General features: G+C 37.0%; 2 protein-coding genes across 2 annotated transcripts in view; one reads left to right on the forward strand and one right to left on the reverse strand.

The window, feature by feature from the left end:
- Positions 1–5,612, forward strand: part of LOC142555072 (uncharacterized) — a 42,917-nt gene extending 37,305 nt beyond the window's left edge. Inside the window, exons 2-14 of the mRNA XM_075665731.1 lie at positions 418–558; positions 655–709; positions 800–855; positions 1,176–1,279; positions 1,410–1,479; positions 2,294–2,363; positions 2,706–2,762; positions 2,871–2,938; positions 3,035–3,115; positions 3,246–3,323; positions 3,449–3,604; positions 4,619–4,771; positions 5,006–5,612. Of these exons, the coding sequence (XP_075521846.1) occupies positions 427–558; positions 655–709; positions 800–855; positions 1,176–1,279; positions 1,410–1,479; positions 2,294–2,363; positions 2,706–2,762; positions 2,871–2,938; positions 3,035–3,115; positions 3,246–3,323; positions 3,449–3,604; positions 4,619–4,771; positions 5,006–5,089 (1,164 nt within the window). The 5' untranslated portion in view covers positions 418–426 and the 3' untranslated portion in view covers positions 5,090–5,612. The remainder of the gene's footprint in view (positions 1–417; positions 559–654; positions 710–799; positions 856–1,175; positions 1,280–1,409; positions 1,480–2,293; positions 2,364–2,705; positions 2,763–2,870; positions 2,939–3,034; positions 3,116–3,245; positions 3,324–3,448; positions 3,605–4,618; positions 4,772–5,005) is intronic.
- Positions 5,257–22,165, reverse strand: LOC142555071 (uncharacterized). Its single transcript, XM_075665730.1, has 10 exons — positions 21,731–22,165; positions 8,106–8,191; positions 7,547–7,613; positions 6,939–7,081; positions 6,740–6,788; positions 6,516–6,653; positions 6,298–6,378; positions 6,031–6,207; positions 5,733–5,819; positions 5,257–5,652 (listed from the first exon to the last, which is right to left on the reverse strand). The coding sequence occupies exons 1-10, from the start codon at positions 22,040–22,042 to the stop codon at positions 5,590–5,592; spliced, it is 1,203 nt and encodes a 400-aa protein (XP_075521845.1). The 5' UTR covers positions 22,043–22,165; the 3' UTR covers positions 5,257–5,589.
- Positions 22,166–22,766: the final 601 nt, after the last annotated feature.

Below are 22,766 nucleotides of genomic sequence, written 5' to 3' on the forward strand. Positions count from 1 at the left end.
TATTAATAAAGTGTTTAAATTTTAATATAAATTACGTAGTTCAGTGGATAGAGTTTTTTTTTTCTAATCATTAATTTGTTAGTCCATTTTCTACTTGGTCTTTTTTTTTCCTTTTTTCATATTTATTTTTTTAATTTATATATAAAAATTACAATGTAGTCCCGACAATTTCTTGCAATTATATTTTGATATTCATTTAAATATAAAACGAATGAATTATAGTACAAGCACGCAACGCATGCATCGATATATTAGTTATTATTTAAGTGCTAGTTTTTCCGACTAAAAAATTCATTGTTTGCCAATAAAATAAATTTTTTTTATAAAAAACGCAAATAAAAAATAATATAATGTATTTGTTGGTTATATTTATATATAGATAGTTAAGGATATTCAACCACCACCAACAAAATTCCGACCGTTTCCATGGCCATCTGCTTCTCCTATGCTTCACTTCCAATCCTCAAAAAGCGCAGCTTCACCAAATCAACTCCACGAATCCTCCCAACGAAGAAACAGCTTCTCATAAGCTGCCAGTCTGGGAGTGATCCCGACGAGGTATTTGGTATACCTTATGTTAAGACAATCGCCAAATTTCATCTAAAAACGTTGGTGGTTTTTATTTTTCGCATTGCTAAAATTGACTGGTTGTAGGGTTATTTGTTGGATGCTCCAGCTTCAGTGGGAGATGGGTTTTCCTTTAGTGGAGGTTACCAGTTCTTATCCATGGAGATTTTCTTTGTTTTGACATTTATTTATGGGTTAATCTGTAAAATGAAGTTTACTTTGTTTGGGACAGGTAAATATTCAGATGAACCAAGTCCTGCTGACCAATGGTTTGAGCAAGGGAAGATTGTACGTTTCTTGATCTTCTCTTTGTTCCTTCAGTGTATATGAAGGAATGCTATGTTCTGTGTTATTTAAGTTTAAACATCTGATTGTAAGTCTCTTGTGAGCCAAGATTGTTTTGCATTTTTTGATCGGTCCATGATTGTTTTGCTTGAAGTGAAATGAGGTCAATATTTCTTTAAAATGATTCCTTTTTTTTTTGTTCCTTCACCAGAAATCCCGGATCAAAAAGTACTAAAAATATCTTTTCTTAAATTTGAAATCCGAGTATTTTGATGAATTTGAGCTTATTCTCTTACGGTAATTGCAATTTTTAATTCGTGAAGGTAAAAGCGCATTCAGTTGCTGGTGGCAGTGGGGAGAAAGCCAAAGAACCGATTTTCGGACTTGCTTTGGCTAGTTCTTCACAGACCTCATCTGATTTGTTCAGGTAATTAGTGTAAAGGATTGTTACAGATTTTCGAGGTGGCGACAGAGTTACCAGTTGTTGTGATTTCAGATATTGAGGATACATTATTTGCAGGGATTACCAATTGAAACATGCTCATTTTGGTTAATAGATGGTTTTATGTCGAAAGCGGAAGCCCTAGCAATCCTCCAATTGTTTTAATTCACGGTTTCCCATCACAGGTCAGAATGTAATATCTTTCAGTAGCAACGACTATTCTTTTATGGTTTTAAAAGTATATTTTGAAAAATGTGAATATTTTCTTGGAGTTTTAGGGAAGTATGGCTGTGCTGTAAGATAATAAAGCTCAGGATAAATCATCGACTCTGTCAAAATACGGGACTTTGTTTGATCTTTTGAATGACGTTTGGTGGGTCTTTGATTCTTCTCCAAAATAATTTATAAGCTACTGAAATAATACTATTGAAGATTTCAAGTTCATTCCTTTGATATTTTTTCAAGCACCCTACATTGACTTGTAATCTACCTCATCAGTAACTTACAAGCTAAGTACCTCATATGCATAGAAACTTAAGCGAGTGCTGTCTTAATATCCAAGTGGGACTTGTTAAACTTGGTTTTTTTTACGCTGAAAAACAGGGCTATTGATTTCATTCAGATCTAAATGAGATTTGCTAAACATATAGACAAGTTTGATTGGTACTTCGCAATGACCTTGAAATGGTTAGATGGTTCGCCAGTCCAGTCAAGGTTAATGAAAAGTAGTAAAATATGAATAGCGTACTTCCGTGCTCGATGTGAGTTCATGATTAGTCCAAGGACTAAATAACAATTCAAGACACATATATCACTTTGAAAGATGTTAATTATCGAAAAAATTTCTTGCATTTTTTTCCAGTATAAATTTCAATGGTTTATCAGACAATTAACTTCTGTCCACTATCTAACATGAGCAGTAGGGAAATATTTTTCATTATGTTTTTTCGATGCTGTAACGAGAATAGAGCAATAATGCTGTTCCATTTTCTTTATTAGGCATATTCCTATCGCAATGTTCTACCTATACTCTCAAAGACTAACCGTGCTATTGCTTTTGATTGGCTAGGTAAGATTTATCCACTATCGTTGATAACACTTATAGTTACCTCACAGTTGTGGTCACACCGAAGGATCTTGTTATATATTTGAAGTTATTTTTTGTTCCATTGTTCCATAAATGAAACATATAAACGTTTCATCGAAATAAAGTTATCCGGAGAAAAATTATCAGTGCCTGAGTAAATTGCTGGTATTATGATAAAAGATTAGGACTTTTGACTGGCTTTGAATTTTTCTTCTAATTTCTATAATGACATCTTGCTCGTGGTTTGATGTACTCATAATCCCTATGTTGCATTCTCTGTCATTTTGTGGATTAAACTAACATTGTGAAGTTCTGTTTCCTAAGGGTTTGGATTTTCAGATAAACCTCAACCAAAATATGGCTTTGACTACACTTTGGATGGTATGATCGAAAAGCACTTAACTGCATAATAGTATATGAAGTTGTTATGCCAATTTTGTGGAAAAAGAAGAATATTTTCAATACCCGAAATTGTCGTCTGATTTTCAGAATATGTGGCATCATTAGAGTCTGTTATCAATGAATTCTCGAAAGATAAGGTTACCCTTGTTGTCCAGGTATATGCGTTTCAATTATTTTCAACAAATCAAAGTTTTTCTGCTTTGTGGCATGAGATGGTGAAAAATAATTTCGGTTTATGATATTCTCTAAAGGGATATTTCTCTCCGGTTGTGGTCAGATATGCAAGCAATCATCAAGATAAGTTAGATAATGTCATTCTCCTGAATCCTCCGGTATGCTCGCGAACTTCACAATTATGCATATATTTTTTCCACTCTCTTTTTGATTTTATCTCAGATCCGCATTTACCTTTCTGTGGAGCATTAAATGTGCCTAAATTTTGTTTAAATCTTGTTGCTACAGCTGACAGCAAAACATGCCGAACTTCCATCGACGTTGGCTATATTCAGCAACTTTTTGTTGGGGGAAATTTTTTCTCAGGTGGAAATTTTGTCTTTTACACTACCAAATTTGTAGATCTCAACTATCTTTCGTTACTTCACATCACTTCTAAGCACTTAACTTGTTGGTTTTCTCCCCATTGATTTGAATTTCACCTACATCAGGATCCTTTAAGAGCCAGTGATAAAGCCTTGACTAGCTGTGGTCCTTACAAGATCAAGGAAGAAGTCGCAATGGTTTACAGAAGACCATACCTCACTTCTGGTTCTGCCGGTTTTGCTCTTAATGCAATTAGTAGATCAATGAAAAAGGAACTAAAGGTACTACTTTCTGTTAAAGATGAGGAATTAATAGTTGCATCACATCTAAACATTATCTGTTTTAAGTGCCTACTAATAGTGTGAGGCCCGGGGCCGAAGAGGGTGGGAGGTGATCGCCGGTGCCATGAGGTTGCACGGACAATGAGCGGCTCCTGGCGGCAGGCTTCTAGGTAGAGGGAACATGAATGAACCGATCCCACACCGGAATGAGAGGGATTCCGAGACTGTTCAATGTAATGGGCTGTACAGTAAAAGAGGGCCTAAAAAGATTAGATATGTACTACTCATATCAAGAAGGTGCATCTTCTTTTCGGTAGCTCATCACATAAGAACTCCAAAGTTAAGTGTGCTTGACTTGGGGCAATTTTGGGATAGGTGACCCCCTGGGAAGCTTCCCAGGGTGCGTGTGAGTGAGGACATAAGCACTCTGGAAAGACTCGTTTTGGTACAGTGAGGACAGTCATCGAATCTGGGGCCTTATAGTTGGTATCAGAGCCGACCTCTCTTAGTACGGTATGGTTCGGGGACGAACCAAGCGGAAGCTAGTGGGCATGTGAGGCCCGGGGGTGATCGCCGGTGCCATGAGGTTGCACGGACAATGAGCGGCTCCTGGCAGGCTTCTAGGTGGAGGGAACATGAATGAACCGATCCCACACCGGAATGAGAGGGATTCCGAGACTGTTCAATGTAATGGACTGTACAGTTGAAGAGGGCTTAAAAAGATTTGATATATACTACTCATATCAAGAAGGTGCATCTTCTTTTCGGTAGCTCATCACATAAGAACTCCAAAGTTAAGACAGTCGTCGAATCTGGGGCGTTACAAATAGTTTTAAATGAACAGTAGTTTTTCATAGTTGGTTAAAGTAAATTCACAAGAAATGCATATATTATATGATAAATTGTACATGTTGAGTTACAAAACCATGCATCTTTTTAGCTCGAATATCATTTCCTATCCTAAACCTCTTACTGTAAGTTTCTGAAATTTCATTATTTTCATTTATTCGGCAGGGCTGTGTGGAAGAGATGAGAGAAATACTCATGGGAGCAAATTGGAAAGTTGAGACTACTATTTGTTGGGGTCAAAGAGACCGCTGGTTAAGTTATGACGGTGTCGAAGATTTCTGCAATGAATCTAAACATCGATTGATCACACTTCCTACGGTGATCTTAGCTTATCTAACAACTCATTTGCGTTCAAAAAAGAAATAATTATCATCATACAAACTCATCATCCATTGCTGCTGAGTACTAAGTCGTGCAAATTATCTCACAAGGAATAGTTTTAACTGAGATATGGAATCATATATCCAACATATCATCAAGGAATTTATTGCATTGGAATATATTTTAATATGCACGTATTAAAGCCAGGCTGCATTGCTGATGTTTTTTCAGGCAGGGCATCATGTGCAGGAGGATTGCAGCGAAGAAGTAGGAAATCTCATTGCTGGAATCGTTAGCACACGAGGGCGTACATGATATTATTTCCAGAATGGTTCACCATTCAATCAAGTGCCATGATGTGGTTCTTGCTGATTGAATGTAGTAATTTTTTTTTTTGTCATATTACCATTTTTACCATCTTGATAAAGACCGATTTTCACAGATAATGAAAGTAACTACAATTTGTAACCTTTTACGATGAATTGTCAAATTTCTTGCTTCATCGAAATTTCTGCAATAGAATATAGATTTCTCCCATACATCGACTGTCAGTGAACTTGATAGTTCAATCAAAGTAAAACGATGGTATCAAACAAGTGCTCATCCACTGATAACCAAGACCGCAACGAAGTCACTACAAACTAATCTTTTTTGTGGCTTGACAAAACTCAGGCTCAAAATTAACTTAAAACAACTACATTGAAGCAACCTTGTACACAGCAAAAAGAAGCAGAAATGAGGCTCGACCAAAACATTTCAGCCGAGAAATTGTTCGTAGACGCCCAAAATATATAAAATCGGTCATCAGTACACGATTAGGCATTGATATTCTCAATGGGAGCACCTTTATCCATCCTTTTTACGATACCAGCTATAACCTGATCATTATCAACAAATGTCTCAGAAGAAACAAAGCTTTTTAGCACTAAGCAAAATTCTTCATGGTAATGACTCGTACCTTTCCAGGTCCTAATTCGTAGCTCTTTGCCAATCCACTGCTTAATAGAGTCTTCATTGTCGTCTCCCATTGAACAGGAGAAGTCACCTGAAGTTGCAGAATAAAAAGGAATGATTCGGATAGAATCCAGCTCTTAGGCTCAACAGAACAATATTCATAGGTGCAAAAACCAATTTGAGATTTTTTGCACCAGTGAGGAGTGGGGAGGCGAGGGACAAACTGCACTACTCATCAATAAAATAAACAAGATTGTTTTTACTGAGTAGGGCTGGGTCCATCTCTGAAGTTGCCGGTTTACCTGACGAGCGAGTATTTTCTTTATTGTTTCAGGATCTGCATGTGGTTCTGCATCAACGTTAGATATAACTGGTATTCTGGGGATGCGAATTTCTGTAGATGCCAAAGCAGCTTCTAGTCTTGATACAGCTGGTTCCATAAATCCAGTGTGGAAAGCACCAGCTACAGCTAATCGGACCTGTTAAAGGAAAACTTGTGTGGTCAGACATTAAGAGACTAAAATTATCTAAAGAAAAATATGTCAAGAGGTAATTAAGAAAGAATTTACCGCCATTCTAGCCTTGAATGATTTTGCTTTTGCTTCCACAGCTTCAATTCCTTTAAGTCCTCCAGATACAGCATAATTTCCCTATGAGAACAATGCATCTTAAATAATCATGTAATACATTTCCACAGGATCAAATTAAGAAAAGTATCAGTCTAAAATTATTGCACAGCCAAATACATGCAGTCTGATGAGAGATCCAAAAGTGGATACCAACTTACAGTACACAAGAAATTTGCGATTTGAACTTTGTTTGCTTCATCTACTTCCTCATTGGCAGCATCACAAAGCTCTTGCACCTTCGCAGAGTCTAGACCAACAATACTAACCATTGAACTTTTAACAGCATCAGAAGCATCCTGAAGATGGCAAAAGAAGTGGCATTTCAGAGAGTTCTTCAATACATTTGTTCACATATAGATGAATGGGATAGTTTTAGAAGTACCTGCATGGCTTCACCCCTTAATTTAACCAGTTTCAGCCCATCCTCGAAGCTGCATCATGAAAACAAACCATCAGAAACAAACTTCATCATAAGTTATTGCGATGTTGCCATAAAGTATATGAAAACCAATCCAAGGCTGTATCCACAATGCAATCATCACAAATCCGAGCTTTAACATAACATTCCTCAGAAATTTCACCTGAAAGCTCCAGCAAATGCAAGAGCAGTGTATTCTCCCAAACTCAATCCGCATGTCACATCCACAGAGTCAATTATTTCCTGCCCACCATCACGAGCTCGGAGCACCTCAACTGCAGCTAAACTTGTGACATAAATAGCTGGCTGAGCAAATGGAAAAAAAAAGAACCAGAATTATGTCCGCAGGTTGACAGGTATAATTATGAGGGTGCATTTCCAAAGCAAAATGTCTATGATCATACAAGAGTGCACTGGTGTTTGTGTTTAAATGAAGGGGGTTCAAGAATCACATCAGATAGGACTATATCATGCAACTAATTTGAAAAAATCATACTGCATAAGAATATTTCTTCAAAAAGTGTTAATTAAATGCCATTTTACTTTTATAACTAAAACCAAATGTTTCGCGACATCATTTTCCAGTAATTTTCTGATCAATAAGTAATCAACTTGATTGGATTAAAATTTACAATTTTATATGTAGGAAACTATAGTGTATTTCCTCAGTTACTTCATACTAACAGAGCTTTTCTATTGTTTGATGCACTTTTTGAAAATGCATGATAGGGTTTTACGAAAAGCATGACAATTCCCATAATGGAGGCATACCTGGCTTAGAACAGTGCTGTCAAGCTTTTCCTTTGGTCCATTGATGCAAATATCCAAAATGTCGAACCTTGACATGATATAACAGTTAATTACAAAAGCATATTAAAACTACATATAAAACACCTCACTACAATTCAATTAAATTTTGCTTTAAAATGTATCAAAATAATATATATATTTGCTTTAAAAAGAAATACTATAGCCTATATGTAAATAAATGAAAGGATTAATCCACAGTTAAACAGCCTGGGAGTGTAGATTTATTCCACGAGCTGATTAAGGGAGTTCTATCAATGCTGTCTTAAGGCACACTATTATTACCACCTATACATCTCCTACAAATGGAAATTCATGATGAGTGCAGATTTGTTGGAAAGAGAATAGATTGAGCTCAAGATGTTAAACAATGAAAGATTAAACAGCTGTCTTGTTCTTTGATTTCCTAAAGATATGCAGGACTATCAGAAGTTATGAGCTCTTATACTCCACATTTCAAAATTTTCTTAAAGCATCAGGATTTGAATTTTAAAAAGAGTTCATAACAAGAAGTATGATATACCCCAAAATATCATTTGCTCTTTTGTACAGTTCAGCAGCAGCAGGCACTTTTTGAGCCTCCACACCCATTCCAACTGCTTGTGCACCCTTCACAGATGAAATATAGATACAATTAATCATCTCATACAGTCTTACAGCCAATGCGATCAATTATTATATCTTACTAGGTGTCGACTCCGAGTTCAATATTCAAGAAAATAATATCATACTTTCACATTTTCAAATTTAAAAACCTGACAATCATAAAATCCACTCTTCCAAGAGAAGAAACATTTTGAATCTTTTTGCGCCATTTGAATCAAATTCTTTCATAAATTACGAGTAAATGATCAGAAATCATAAAAGTGCGCCAATTTCCTTATTGTCAGCAACTAAGCTGAACTTCATTTCCTATGTCGACTTGGATAAAAACATGTTATTCACAACACAGACCGAAAAAAGAGATTTCTAAGCTAAACATTATTATCCAGTCATTCTACAAGGAAACAAAATCCAAATTTGGGAAATATAAGATACGTAAAACAAAAATGGTAACTTGTTCTGCCTTATGCACTATAAAAGTGGCAATTCAATCAGAATCATTGAACAAGTATATAAAGCTTCCACATTAATCCGTGATCAGCACATAATCAAACATCAATTGTACAAAAATATGTAATAAGACAATTCAATTAGCAATATAAAGTTTTCGAGGCTTAACCAAGCAAAAACGCAATAATGTGCAATGCCATAGGCAACCTCGATCCACCAAAAATATAAATTGTTCAAAAATGTAATCAAAATATACCTTGTTGAAAGTGAGCAAGAAATAAAGACTGGGAAATTTTCATTCAATTCTGCAATGTCCGTACAAAGTGAAAAGGAAGCACATATATACATCTCTATCCTCCTAACCACTACAAACTAAAAACACCGCTTATAAAAAATAAAATGCGACTTCTTTACACTCCCCCTCAAGCTTGGTATAGATTTATCGCACCAAGCTTTCTCAATAAATATCCATGTTGGCTCTTCCCCAAAGCTTTTGTGAATATATCCGCCTGCTGCTCTCCTGTGAGAGTACGAAGTTTTCACCAGTTTTTGTTGAATTTTTTTCTCTTATCAAGTGACAATCTATCTCTATATGCTGGGTACGCTCGTGATAGATTGGATTTGTGGTTATGTGAAGTGCAGCTCTATTATCACAGCAAATGTTACTGACTCCAGTAGCTCTATTCCCATTTCCTGTAAGATTCCAACAATCCAAACTATCTCACATACTGTGGTGGCCATTGCTCTATACTCCGCCTCCGCAGATGATCGTGACACTGTACTTTGCTTCTTTGTTCTCCATGAAATCAGAGAATCACCAAGCTTTACACAACACCCTGTGATAGATCTTCGGGACATGGGACAAGTTCCCCAACCTGAATCACAAAAAGCTTCCAAACTGAATGCACCTTTAGAAGACAGTAAAATTCCCATCCCTGGAGTAGCTTTCAAATATCTCAAAATCAGCTTCCATGTGAGGGAGTTTTGGTGCATGCATAAACTGGCTCAGATTCTGCACAGCATAGCAAAAATCTGGTTTTGTTATAGTTAGGAATATAAGTCTTCCCAATTAATCTTCTATACACTCCAGCATCTGGAAGCAGGGCATCATTTACAGTTTCTTCTCCCAGACTCACATCATATTCTTTAGAAGTTAGTCTCATGTTTTGTTCCATTGGAATGTCACACGGCCTTGCTCCTGATACACCTGCCTCTAACAACAACTCCTGGTTTAGATAAATTCCTAACTTGGATCGAACCACTTCAATGACAAGAAAGAATTTCAAAGTTCCCAAGTCTTTAACTCGTATAACAGAATGTAAATGATCTTTCAACGCTATTATGGAGTCCATGTGATTCCCTGTGATTACTTATCATCCACATAAACCAGTAACAATGTGATTTATGTACCATCCCTTTTTACAAACAAGGAGTGGTCATGCTTAGATTGCTCAAAACCACCTAGCATCATAACGTGAGCAAATTTTTTGTTCCATTAGCGTGAAGCTTGCTTTAGCCCATACAAGGATTTGAAAAATCGACATGCCTTAGAAACCATATAAATTTCCTCATCCAACTCCCCCTGCAAAAATGCATTATTGACGTCCACTTGAAAGAAAGGCCAATTTTTGAGAGCTGCAACACCAAGAAGGCTGACCACGGTAACAATCTTAGCAACAGAAGAAAATGTGTCATGATACTCGAGATCTTCTGCCTGTGTATAACCTTTAGCGACTATCCTAGCCTTGAATCGATCTAGACTGCCATCAGCACGGTATTTCACTTTGTAAACACACTTATTACCTGTAGCCTTCTTTCCAGCTGGTAAGTCAACCATTTGCCAAGTTTTGTTGGCCTCTAAAGCCTCAAATTCTTGATCCATAGCTAATTTCCAACTAGGATCAGTTACTGCCTCTTGGTAAGTTGTAGGCTCCTTGATGGCTGAAATAAAGGTTAAGAAGGCCTGGTAGGGGGTCGACATATGGGAATAGGTGATAAAATTTGATAAAGGATGAGAAGTATTGGCCAAGGGAAAAGAAATGGTTGGACAAATATCATCTCGAGACCAAGAGGGAGGCAAGTGATTAGGAAGAGACCTTCTGGGGATTTGAGTCGGAGGGATCACAGGAATTAGAGGAGATGAACCTGTGGAGGAATATTTGCTGGTAGAGGATCAAAAATATCTTGAGAAGGTGGAGGGAGAAATACGGAAGATTGGGAAGGTGTATGGGAAAAAGGGAAGATGATTTCATGAAATGTGACATCTCGAGAGACAAATCTGTGCTTGTGGGTGAGATCGAGAAGATGATATCCTTTTTGAGAAGGAGAATAACCAAGTAGGACACAAGCAGTAGCCTGAGGGGAGAATTGATCAACCTTGGGCAACAATGAAGCATAACAAAGACAGCCTATAATGAGAAGGTGATTGTAAGGAGGTTTGCCAAAAAGCATTGCAAAAGGAGTTTTATTTGATAATAGAGGAGTAGGAGTTCGGTTGATTAAGTAGCTAGCTGTGAGAACGCAATCGCCCCAATATACTTTTGGGAACTGAGCTTGAAACACAAGGGACCTGGCTACATTCAAGATATGAAGATGCTTACATTCCTCAACCCCATTTTGTTGTGGAGTATAAGCACAAGAACTTTGATGAAGAATGCCCAAGGTTGAGAAGAACACTGTACATTCTGATTTGAAAAAATCAAGCACATTGTCAGTGCAAATGATTTTAATGTGGACTGAAAATTGATTTTTAACAAGGATCACAAAGTTCTTGATCGTTGGCAGAACATCAAGTTTGGACTGCATATGATACACCCAAGTCATGCGAGTGTAATCATTGACGACAGTGAGAAAATACTTCTCACCATGGTGTAGGAGTATGGAATGGACCCCAAATGTCCATGAGAAGTAATTGAAAAGGGATAGTAGAAGTTGAAACACTCTTAGAAGGGCATGGCAACCTAGTATGTTTAGATTGTGGACAGATATGGCAAAGAGACAACTTAAAGTTTTTTGAGAAAAAAGGTAACATTTGCATTCGAGAAAAAGAAATATGTCCAAGCCTTTTGTGCCAAACATTACAATCAGTTTCATTTGCAGCAGAAGACAAAGCATTACAAGAAGTGGTGTTACAATTGCTTAAGGAAGAAGAACAAACAGTACCATTTGAACGAAAATTGAGAGACTCGAGATGATACAAACCATTTCACTCCTTACAAATCCCTATTATCCTCCCACACGATTGGTCCTGAAAAAGGCAAAAATGAGGGGAAAATGTAATTGTTCAGTGGTGTTCTATAGTAAATTTGGAGATCGAAAGGAAGCTTGAATCAAAGATAGGAGTATGAAGAACATCGTGCAAAGCAAGTTTATCAGTAACATCAACTGAGCCTAAAATTGTTACACTTTGTTGGAACATTTTATGTTCGTAATCTTGATTTTGATGTTAACAAAACTTGTTATTTTGTTTCTAACAAGTTTATCTAGTGCGCAGAAAAGCTGAAACTGATCAGGTCCCGAAATGATCAGTTCCCACGCCAAAACTGAAACTATCGAGACGTCAACTAATTGTCAAAACTAAATCAGTCCAAACCGAGTTCACCATACCAATTCAGAACATCATTTGTAACTGATCAATTCGCATATCATGACAAGACTATCAAATGGAATCTAGCTAAGCATGAATATACAAGGTACAAACTACAAGCTACAAGCTACTTCACAGACGAAGGTACAATAATGGACGTTGCAGTGGAACTAAAATGAGGAAAGCTTCCAAAACTGTTGTCAAAATGAAGAAACATATCATAGGGAAGCACATGCAAATACAACGCACATTATTATTGAGTCTTCATGCACGGTCAGCTAAGCGACTATAAATACCAGATCAAGACCATCGAAGAAATGAGAGGAACTACAACAAAATACTAGTGTGTGAAGAAAACAGAGGGCACGCATATTTCATATCAGCTTACTATAAGCAGTTAGCCACTTAGCCCAGTTGTGTGAGAACACCTTCGTGTTGTATTGATTAGATCAGTTCTCACACATTCACACACAATCACTCACATATACAGAGAGTTGACCTTATTGTTTAGCTTAGCGAGTCTTCACACAAAGACATTAAACATTGTGTTTGTATTCTTGGCATAAGAGACGTGAAACATTATGCCGATTGTCAGGTGCTGCCTGCAATCTTGAGTGCTATGAGTTCTAGTTGGGTACTGCCCTTCTAGAGTGGGTTTGTAGAAGGTGTTATATAAATCAAAGTCTTCTAGTGGATCCTGTCCGAGGTGGTAGATGGGGTAACATAGGAGCAGTTGAAGTCTCCGAACATCCATAAACATATCTTGTGTCTTTAACTGTTTAACTATTGTTTTTAAACTGATTTGATCAGTTCGGCTGATATCAGTTCAGCTCTTCCCATAACTGAACTGATACAAGCCCGAACTCATCCCCTTATTTCAGTTATTCAGTTTACACAAGCTAAAAGGTTTAAACTGTTCAGTTTTCTTAACGAAGGATTATTTCGAGTGTCTTCAGCCTGGTTTTAAAACTAAACTCGATTTAATTCATCAGTATATTCATTCTCAGAACACAAGCTACTGCAGCTTATGGAGAATATTGTGTTTGAAGCACTTTCAAGAGTGTCAAAACTGATCCTTCAATTGGTATCAGAACTAGTTGTTCTAAGAAGTAATTTGAAAGCTGATTAAAATTTGATTTTTTTAAAATATTTAAATATGTTATTTAAAAGTTGAAACGTCCATTACTTTTTAACTTTAAAATCCTGCTGAATTTTTTTTTCCTTTTTGAAACATAAAATTTCGAACTTCCCATTTAAATTAACTCAACATTTCCATAACCAAAAACTTAATTTAATATTTAAAATCTCAAGTGCATAAAATTCCTAAATCGTCAATTAACAAAAATCTACGTCAACTTTTGATCAAAACTAAACTTCACCTAACTCACTCTAGACCATCTTGCCTTACTTTTCAAATTTTGCAAAAACTTTAGCTCGTCTCCTCTTCCTAAATTATCACCATCTTCTTCTACTCCTTGATTTTGATTATCGTAGATTGAAGCTAAAATCGAAGAATAAGTGTATATTTACGAATCTAAGTATAAGGTATCCTACTCACCAACCCATCAGAGAATCACCGCCTCCTACCGCATCGCTTGGGTCTAGGACGAAGGTGTTAGAGTAGGTGCACAGCTAGCCAACTTGTTGTTTAGGCTTTATTGATTTTTATGTAAAAACGATCATTATTTTGATAATATTTTATGATTTTATCTAATTATGACATTTACTTTATCTGTATACCAATACAAGCTACATAGATAAAGCACTTGAATATATAATAGGTACAACGAGGTATGCCTCTCAAAGTAAAACCATAAAACTAATTAGGAAGTGTACAATATATTCTAAACAGGTTTTTAGTCGAATCAGCCTTCTAAAATAAGGATAAATGTCGCTTGATCTTGAGGTTAACATCTGTGATATAAGCGTCATGTTTCTTTGGTAAGGACGTGGAGATGTCATTCACACAGATGGGTGATCATTTGACGATTCACTAAACAACCTTCCCTCGCACTATCCAAGTGGTTATTACTTGTGGAGTGGAATAGTTCGCGGTTATGGTTGTACACCATTAGTCTTTTGACCCGGGACAATGTAGAGGTTCTAAGTAGTAGCATTACAATTTGATCCATTTACCGACCTCATTGAGGGTTATCAGGTAACGAGATTGAGTGTAGTTTCGAAATATGTAGGAGCAAATTCATTGTAGTCAGGGATTCACCGTTTGCCTAAGGGTGAAGATATCATGTGTGATCTGATGAGTTAACGGTTCAAGGAGTCTCTGGCTAGAGCAAGAAATGTGTTTTAGGCAAAGGTATTTTTCTAATTGCACATACGATGTTACTATTATTACTCAAAAATACATCACATCGTTATCGAATTCATATGTAACTCTCGATATACCAATGGTTGCAGATTCGATCGGGATATATATGGGTTAAAGGGACCGTATTGTACACTAATCATGACTTAAGATTCTTGCAGGCACTATCAGTGATACCTAAGGGGATCAAGGGATGATGCTACTAGACGCTTTTACCATGATCCGATGAGTGCAAACAGAAATGAGTTCTAACATTCTTGATAAAAATGTTGATGAAAAGAATATGGCTCATTAGGTTAAACCTAAATAAGAATAAATGTTGTTCTGAATCACATTGAGATGTAAACCCACAGCTAGTTGTATCCTTGAATCATTGAGGGTGACATAAGAATTGGATTTGTGTTCTCATTGAGAAAGTCAAAACTCAAGGAGTTGAATTTGATGACTGTAGTTTGATGAATATCAAATGGAATGCTTATAAATGAGTTTATAAGTTGATTCCATAAAGTAGAAGAATAGAAGTTAGCTTAACTGCTAATTGAGGAAGGAGAGTGGAAATACCTGTTTTTGTAAAAGAGTTCACAAAACTGGCAGCTGCCAAATATGGACAGTGAAAGTCTTCAAAATTTTCAATTTCATTATATGAACAAGATTTGTATCATTGATACATGATCGTTGTCAGATCGTCGATCGTGGTTATAATGAGTTCAAAGTTATTTATTTAGTGAATTTGGAATTTATTAATTAAATGATGATATTAATAGTAGTGACTACTAATATGTACAAAATTCTCATGAAATATTCTAAAGAAGTCTATAATTAATTAACTAATAAGTTAATTAAAGAAATTAAATAATGATTATTTAATTTTAATTAATGTGTCTATGCATATAGTATTTGTACATATGTAGATGTATTAATATATGTACACATATATTTTATATGGAGATATAACGATGTGTATGTAAAATAAATATATCATGCATTATTAAAAGTTGATTAATGTATGATATAACAATAATATGAGAATTTTAATTAATGAAAATTAAGAGTCTAAGAACATTAGGATTAGGAATTCTAGTGATATAGGACTTGTATATTTTAAATAAATATGTTATCAAAGGTTGAGAACACATGAGTTTTACAAACAACATAAAACACACAAAATCCTCTCCTCACAAAAATCAATCTCTCAGCCACTTGAAATTTTGAAAGAAAAATTCGTGTCATAAGTCTTCCACAGCGCTGTCGCCACAACGACTCCGGATTTCTGAAATTCGAGTGTCCTATTCTCAACGCAGAAATTGTTCGTGATTTCTACTGCAATCTAAACAAGGAACAAAGTCTCCGATCGTGGACTTAATTTAACGATCAAAAGCAGGAGATCCATTCGAAGAGATGCACAAGAACGACCAACTGCGTTAATCTCGGACTGGTTGAGTGTCCAGCGTTAAATACGCAAAAGTAATAATTCTAAACACACTATGGATATTTAAATTCATACTACACTCAAAGAAAGTTTGGAGCATCGAAACTAAAAGTTTAAAATTTTCGTTGAGCATTGGGTGCGAGAATACGGCACTTCGACGTGAGGTTCTTCCGGCAACTGAATAGGCGAAACACGGACATTCTCTAGCCGAGATCTGCACCGGCCTTCACAACGTGAAACAGTTACTCCAAGCTGGCATTCAAACGGGTGGTAAAACAAACATATCCTTTCTTGGGCATGGCTCAGATTTGGGTTTGAGATTTGCTTGTGAATTATCGGATATGGCTTTGTGAAGCGTTGAAAGAAGAGGATTGGGAATATTTAGGCCGTGGCCCGTGAGGCTGTTGAGGAGGCAGTGGCGCCTAGTGTCGGCAAGTCAACCATTTGGCCGGTGCACTTTAAATAAATGTCAAAGATTTGAAATGAAAGGATGCGTTCAGACGAAACGCGTTTTATACGCGGTTTCACACCTTGAAATTCTACTATAAATAGGTGCATCATTCCTTCATTTCAAATCATCCCTTCTTCGAGTTTTCTCTCATCTTATAAGCATTTGGGTGCTTATTTCTATAATATTTGAAATGTCAAAGATTTGAAATGAAAGGATGCGTTCAGACGAAACGCGTTTTATACGCGGTTTCACACCTTGAAATTCTACTATAAATAGGTGCATCATTCCTTCATTTCAAATCATCCCTTCTTCGAGTTTTCTCTCATCTTATAAGCATTTGAGTGCTTATTTCTATAATATTTGTGAGGTGTTTTGTTCTCCTGTATTAAGAGAGTGTGTGTTCTCTTTGAAAACACAGTGAGTTAGTTGTACACCACAAAATATTATAGTGGAATTCTTTTCATTTTGCCCGTGGTTTTATCCTAATAATTTTTAGGGGTTTTCCACGTAAATCTCGGTGTCCAGTTTATTCTTTATTTTCGGATTTTACTATCTCAAATTCCGCACGTGGGACCAAAAAGTGGTATCAGAGCATTGGTTTAAAATTTCTTAAAATTCTGAGTATGCTCTGTGGTTGCAGCCTAGACTGATCTTACACATCAGAAAAGATTTTTTTATTAAGGCGGGATTATTTTGTCCAGTCTACTAAATTGTTGTAGACATAATGACGGACAGGTACGAGATAGCAAAGTTCAATGGAAGCAATTTTATGCTGTGGAAAATAAATATACAAGCAGTTTTAAGAAAGGAGAATTGCTTGGCAACTATTGGAGATAGACCAGTGGAAATTACGTACGATGGAAAGTGGAATGAGATGAATGATAATGATGTTGCCAATTTACACTTGGCTATTGCAGACGAAGTGATGTCAAGTATCTCTGAGATAAAAACAGCCAAAGTTATCTGGGATACTCTGACAAAGATGTACGAGGTCAAGTCACTACACAACATGATTTTCCTAAAGAGAAGGCTTTTTATACTCTTCGGATGGCGGAATCCTCATCGATAACCGACCATATCAACACACTAAATACTCTATTTGCCCAACTCACTTCCATGGGGCATAAAATAGGGAAAAATGAACGTGCGGAGCTTCTACTTCAAAGTCTACCAGATTCATATGATCAACTTATCATCAACATTACCAACAATATTCTTATGGGCTTTCTAAGATTCGACGATGTCTTAACTGCGGTTCTCGGAGAAGAAAGCCGGCGCAAGAATAAGGAAGATAGGTTGGTAACATCAAAGCAGGCAGAGGCGTTACCGATGATAAGAGGAAGATTTATGGACCGTGACTCCAGTGGGAGCCAAAGGCGAGGTAGATCAAAGTCAAGAAGTAAGAAGACAAATATTTACTGCTTTAAATGTGGCGGTAAAGGGCACTTCAAGAAAGAGTGTACGAGTATCGATAAAAGTTCTCAAGGAAATGTGGCCAGTACTTCAGGCAGTGGTGAAATATTATTCAGCGAAGCAGCAACTGTTGCAGAAGGCAGGCACAAATTTTGTGACACATGGATTATGGATTCAGGAGCGACGTGGCATATGACGTCTCGGAGAGAATGGTTTGATCATTATGAACCAGTCTCAGGAGGATCTGTATTCATGTGAAATGATCATGCCTTGAAAATCGCTGGGATCGGTACTTTCAAAATTAAAATGTTTGATGGCACCATTCGCACCATACAGGAGGTACGACATGTGAAAGGACTGACGAAGAATTTTTTGTCATTGGGGCAATAAGATGACATCGGGTGCAAAACTCGGATCGAGAACGGGATCATGAAAATTGTGAGGGTGCGCTTGTGGTTATGAATGCGAAAAAAAGTTGCTGCAAATCTGTATGTACTTTTGGGAGAAACACACAAAGAGGCAGAACTAGTTGTTGCATCAATTGGTTCAGGAGAAGAATTAAAAGTGTTATGACATAGAAAGCTCGGGCATATGTCAGAACGAGGGTTGAAAATTCTCTCAGAACGGAAGCTGCTGCCGGGACTTACAAAAGTGTCACTACCCTTTTGTGAGCACTGTGTTACCAGTAAACAACACAGATTAAAGTTTGGCACTTCTACTGCCAAAAGCAAAAGCATATTGGAGCTGATTCATTCGGATGTTTGGCAAGCACCGATTATATCCCTAGGAGGAGCGAGATACTTTGTCTCGTTCATTGATGATTTCTCTAGGAGATGTTGGGTGTATCCAATCAAAGAAGAAATCAGATGTTTTCCAAGTCTTCAAAGATTTCAAAGCGCGGATTGAACTTGATTCAGAAAACAAAATCAAGTGTCTGAGGACTGACAATGGAGGAGAATATACCAGTGACGAATTTGATGCATATTGTCAACATGAGGGCATCAAGAGACAGTTCACGATGGCTTACACACCTCAACAGAATGGAGTGGCGTAGCGGATGAACAGGACCTTGTTGGACAGAACAAGAGCTATGTTGAGGACTGCAGATTTAGAAAAGTCATTTTGGGCAGAAACAGTCAAAACCGCTTGTTATATTATCAATCGTTCTCCTTCAGTGGCGATTGATCTGAAGACTCCGATGGAGATGTGGACTGGAAGCCGACAGATTATTCTCATTTGCATACATTTGGAAGTCCTGTGTACGTTCTGTACAATGAGCAAGAAAGATCGAAGTTGGATTCGAAATCCAGAAAATGTATCTTCTTGGGTTATGCTGATGGAGTAAAGGGGTTTCGCTTGTGGGATCCTACTGTTCACAAGCTTGTCATCAGTAGGGATGTTATCTTCGAGGAAGATAAAGTAAAGGGATACAAAGACACATTGAATTCAGAAACTACTATATTTCAGGTGGAAAATAAGACGGACGAAGGTCAGGTTTCTTGTGAAGCACTACCAGAGCACGAAGAACAAGAGCATATTGAGTCTAAGGTTTCCAATGTGAGGCAGTCAACTCGAGACAGAAGACCACCAGGTTGGCTTTCAGATTATGTCACTGAAAGCAATATTGCATATTGTCTATTATTAGAGGATGGTGAGCCATCGAGTTTCCACGAGGCTACTCAAAGCTCGGATGTATCCTTGTGGATGATAGCAAAGCAAGAAGAGTTGGAGGCATTAGACAGGAATAAAACTTGGGATCTTGTTACACTACCACAAGGAAGGAAAGCCATTGGTAACAGATGGGTCTATAAGATCAAGCGTGATGACAATAACCAAGTGGAGCGGTATCGTGCTAGATTGGTGGTAAAAGGGTATGCTCAGAAAGAAGGCATTGACTTCAATGAGATATTTTCTCTTGTGGTTCGGCTTACAACAGTCAGAGTAGTGTTGGTATTATGTGCGGTGTTTGACCTACATCTAGAACAGCTAGATGTGAAAACGGCATTTCTTCATGGAGATCTTGAAGAAGAAATCTATATGCTCCAGCCAGAAGGTTTTGCGGAAAAAAGGCAAAGAGAACTTGGTTTGCAGGTTGAACAAATCTCTGTACGGTCTTAAACAGGCGCCGATGTATTGGTACAAGAGATTTGATTCCTATATCATGAGCCTTGGATACAACAGACTGAGTGCAGACCCTTGTACATATTTCAAGAGGTCTGGTGATGATTATATTATTTTGCTGTTGTTTGTGGACGACATGTTGGTAGCAGGCCCCAACAAAGATTAGGTCCAAGGATTGAAGGCACAGTTGGCTAGGGAATTTGATATGAAGGACTTGGGACCAGCAAACAAGATTCTAGGGATACAAGTTCATCGAGACAGAAGTAATAGAAAGATTTGGCTTTCCCAGAAAAATTATTTGAAGAAAGTCTTGCAACGCTTCAACATGCAAGATAGTAAGCCAATTTCGACCCCTCTTCCTGTTAACTTAAAGTTATCCTCCGAGATGTGTCCTAGCAGTGAAGCAGAGAGGATGGAGATGTCTCGAGTACCATATGCATCAGCAGTGGGAAGTTTGATGTTCGCCATGATCTGTACAAGACCGGACATTGCTCAAACAGTGGGAGCAGTTAGTCGGTATATGGCGAATCCTGGACGAGAACATTGGAGCACTGTTAAGAAGATCCTTAGATATATTAAGGGTACCTCGAATGCTGCATTATGTTATGGAGGATCGGATTTTACACTCAGGGGCTATGTCGATTCAGATTATGCAGGTGATCCTGATAAGAGAAAATCTACTATTGGTTATGTAGTTTACACTTGCAGGGGGAGCAGTAAGCTGGGTTTCAAAACTGCAGACAGTTGTGGCGTTATCTACAACAGAGGCAGAATATATGGCAGCTACTCAAGCTTGCAAGGAGGCAATATGGATTAAAAGGTTATTGGAGGAGATCAGACACAAACAAGAGAATGTTCCTTCGTTTTGTGACTGTCAGAGTGCCTTGCACATCGCAAGGAATCCAGCCTTTCATTCCAGGACTAAACACATTGGAGTACAATTTCACTTTGTACGAGAAGTAGTAGAGGAAGGAAGCGTGGATATGCAGAAAATCCATACAAAGGATAACATAGCTGATTTTCTGACCAAGCCAGTGAACACTGATAAGTTTGAGTGGTGTAGATCCTCAAGTGGTCTAGCAGAAACGTAAGCAGCAGGTAATGGCAAGATTGAAAAGATGTGTGAAGATGTGTTTGATTCTCAATCAAATCTTCAAGTGGAAGAAATGTCTGCAAGTCAACCATTTGTCCGTGCACATTTTAAATAAATGTCAAAGATTTGAAATGAAAGGATGCGTTCAGACGGAACGCAGTTTTATACGCGGTTTCACATCTTGCAATTCTACTATAAATAGGTGCATCATTCCTTCATTTCAAATCATCACTTCTTCAAGTTTTCTCTCATCTTATAAGCATTTGAGTGCTTATTTCTATAATATTTGTGAGGTGTTTTGTTCTCCTGTATTAAGAGAGTGTGTGTTCTCTTTGAAAACACAGTGAGTGAGTTGTACACCACAAAATATTATAGTAGAATTCTTTTCATCTTGCCCGTGGTTTTTTCCCTGATAATTTTTAGGGGTTTTCCACGTAAATCTCGGTGTCCAGTTTATTCTTTATTTTCGGATTTTATTATCTCAAATTCCGCACGTGGGACCAACACTTAGGAGAGTAGCGGTTCGAAAAAGCTCGAATTAGAGCTTTGTTCAAATTGGATTCGAATAAAAAATAATGAAAGTTCGATCAAATACTAAAATTTTATTAAAGTTCAGCTCGATTCGATTCAATTACAGCCCTACGCTTAACCGTTAATAAAATGCGACTTCTTTACATACCTGACCAGGAAAGAGGAAAGCAGTAGAAGGCTTGTAGTCTCTGAAGAGCGCATCATCAACAGCAGTCTGAGATCCGACTGCCACGCTCATGAAAACCCTTGATTTTCCCAAATTCAACCGAGAAATCCTCCGAATCTCATTCTTGAAACCCAGATGCCTGTAGCTTCTGCAAGATTCGGGAGCTCCAAAAGCGCATTTCTTGAGAGAAATCGAAGGGAGAACCATGGAGGAAGTCATTGGGGATAGAGATGACTGACCGAAACGAATGAGATCGAGTGGGAATCGATGGCTGTGGTGGACAAATGCATGCATTAGCAAGCAGAGTTTGCATTTATTTTAGAGCATGGCGGAATTTACAAGGAAATGGCTTCAAATTTCTCGTCAGATTACATATCCTCCTCTTCTGATTTATTTTCAACTTTATTTTCTCCAAGGCAACTATTTCAACTTATAGCGACTGTATATATATAAGTTTTACGTGAGTGTGAATATATCTATTTATTATTTTAAAGTGTTAAGAGTGAAATATAGAGATTATAAAACGTTTCATATTTTACCAAAAAGTTAGCAACGAAGATAATTGTGTAATTTAATTTTTTCCAATGTACAACAGTTTAAATATCATATTTTGATTTATCTCCTCACGTGAACAATTATTGTTTCCTTACATATAAGATGAAAGGTGAAAAATTAAAGAAAGTTTGTGAGTGTGTTATATAGCTCCTCGCTCCCAGTAACACGGGGGACTACCCAAATTCACCTAAATTTTTTTTAAAAAAATCAATTTTAATTTTTGAGTATGTTTTTTTTAGCCCTAATGCAAATATGATGATTTTTTTAACTATGAGGAATTTTTAAAAATGATCTTTGACAAATACCTATAATCAAATATGAATTTTGTCGCATTTCAATCAAAGAGTTTAAGGACTTATATAAATTAAGTTTTAAAATTAACTTTAAGTTTCAAATATATTTTTTAGATCATTTTTACATTAACATACATATATTTTAAATTGAGATAATACAAAGTTATTAC

Source organism: Primulina tabacum, chromosome 9 (genome assembly GCF_025594145.1).
Source record: "Primulina tabacum isolate GXHZ01 chromosome 9, ASM2559414v2, whole genome shotgun sequence".
NCBI classification, from domain to species: Eukaryota; Viridiplantae; Streptophyta; class Magnoliopsida; order Lamiales; family Gesneriaceae; genus Primulina; species Primulina tabacum.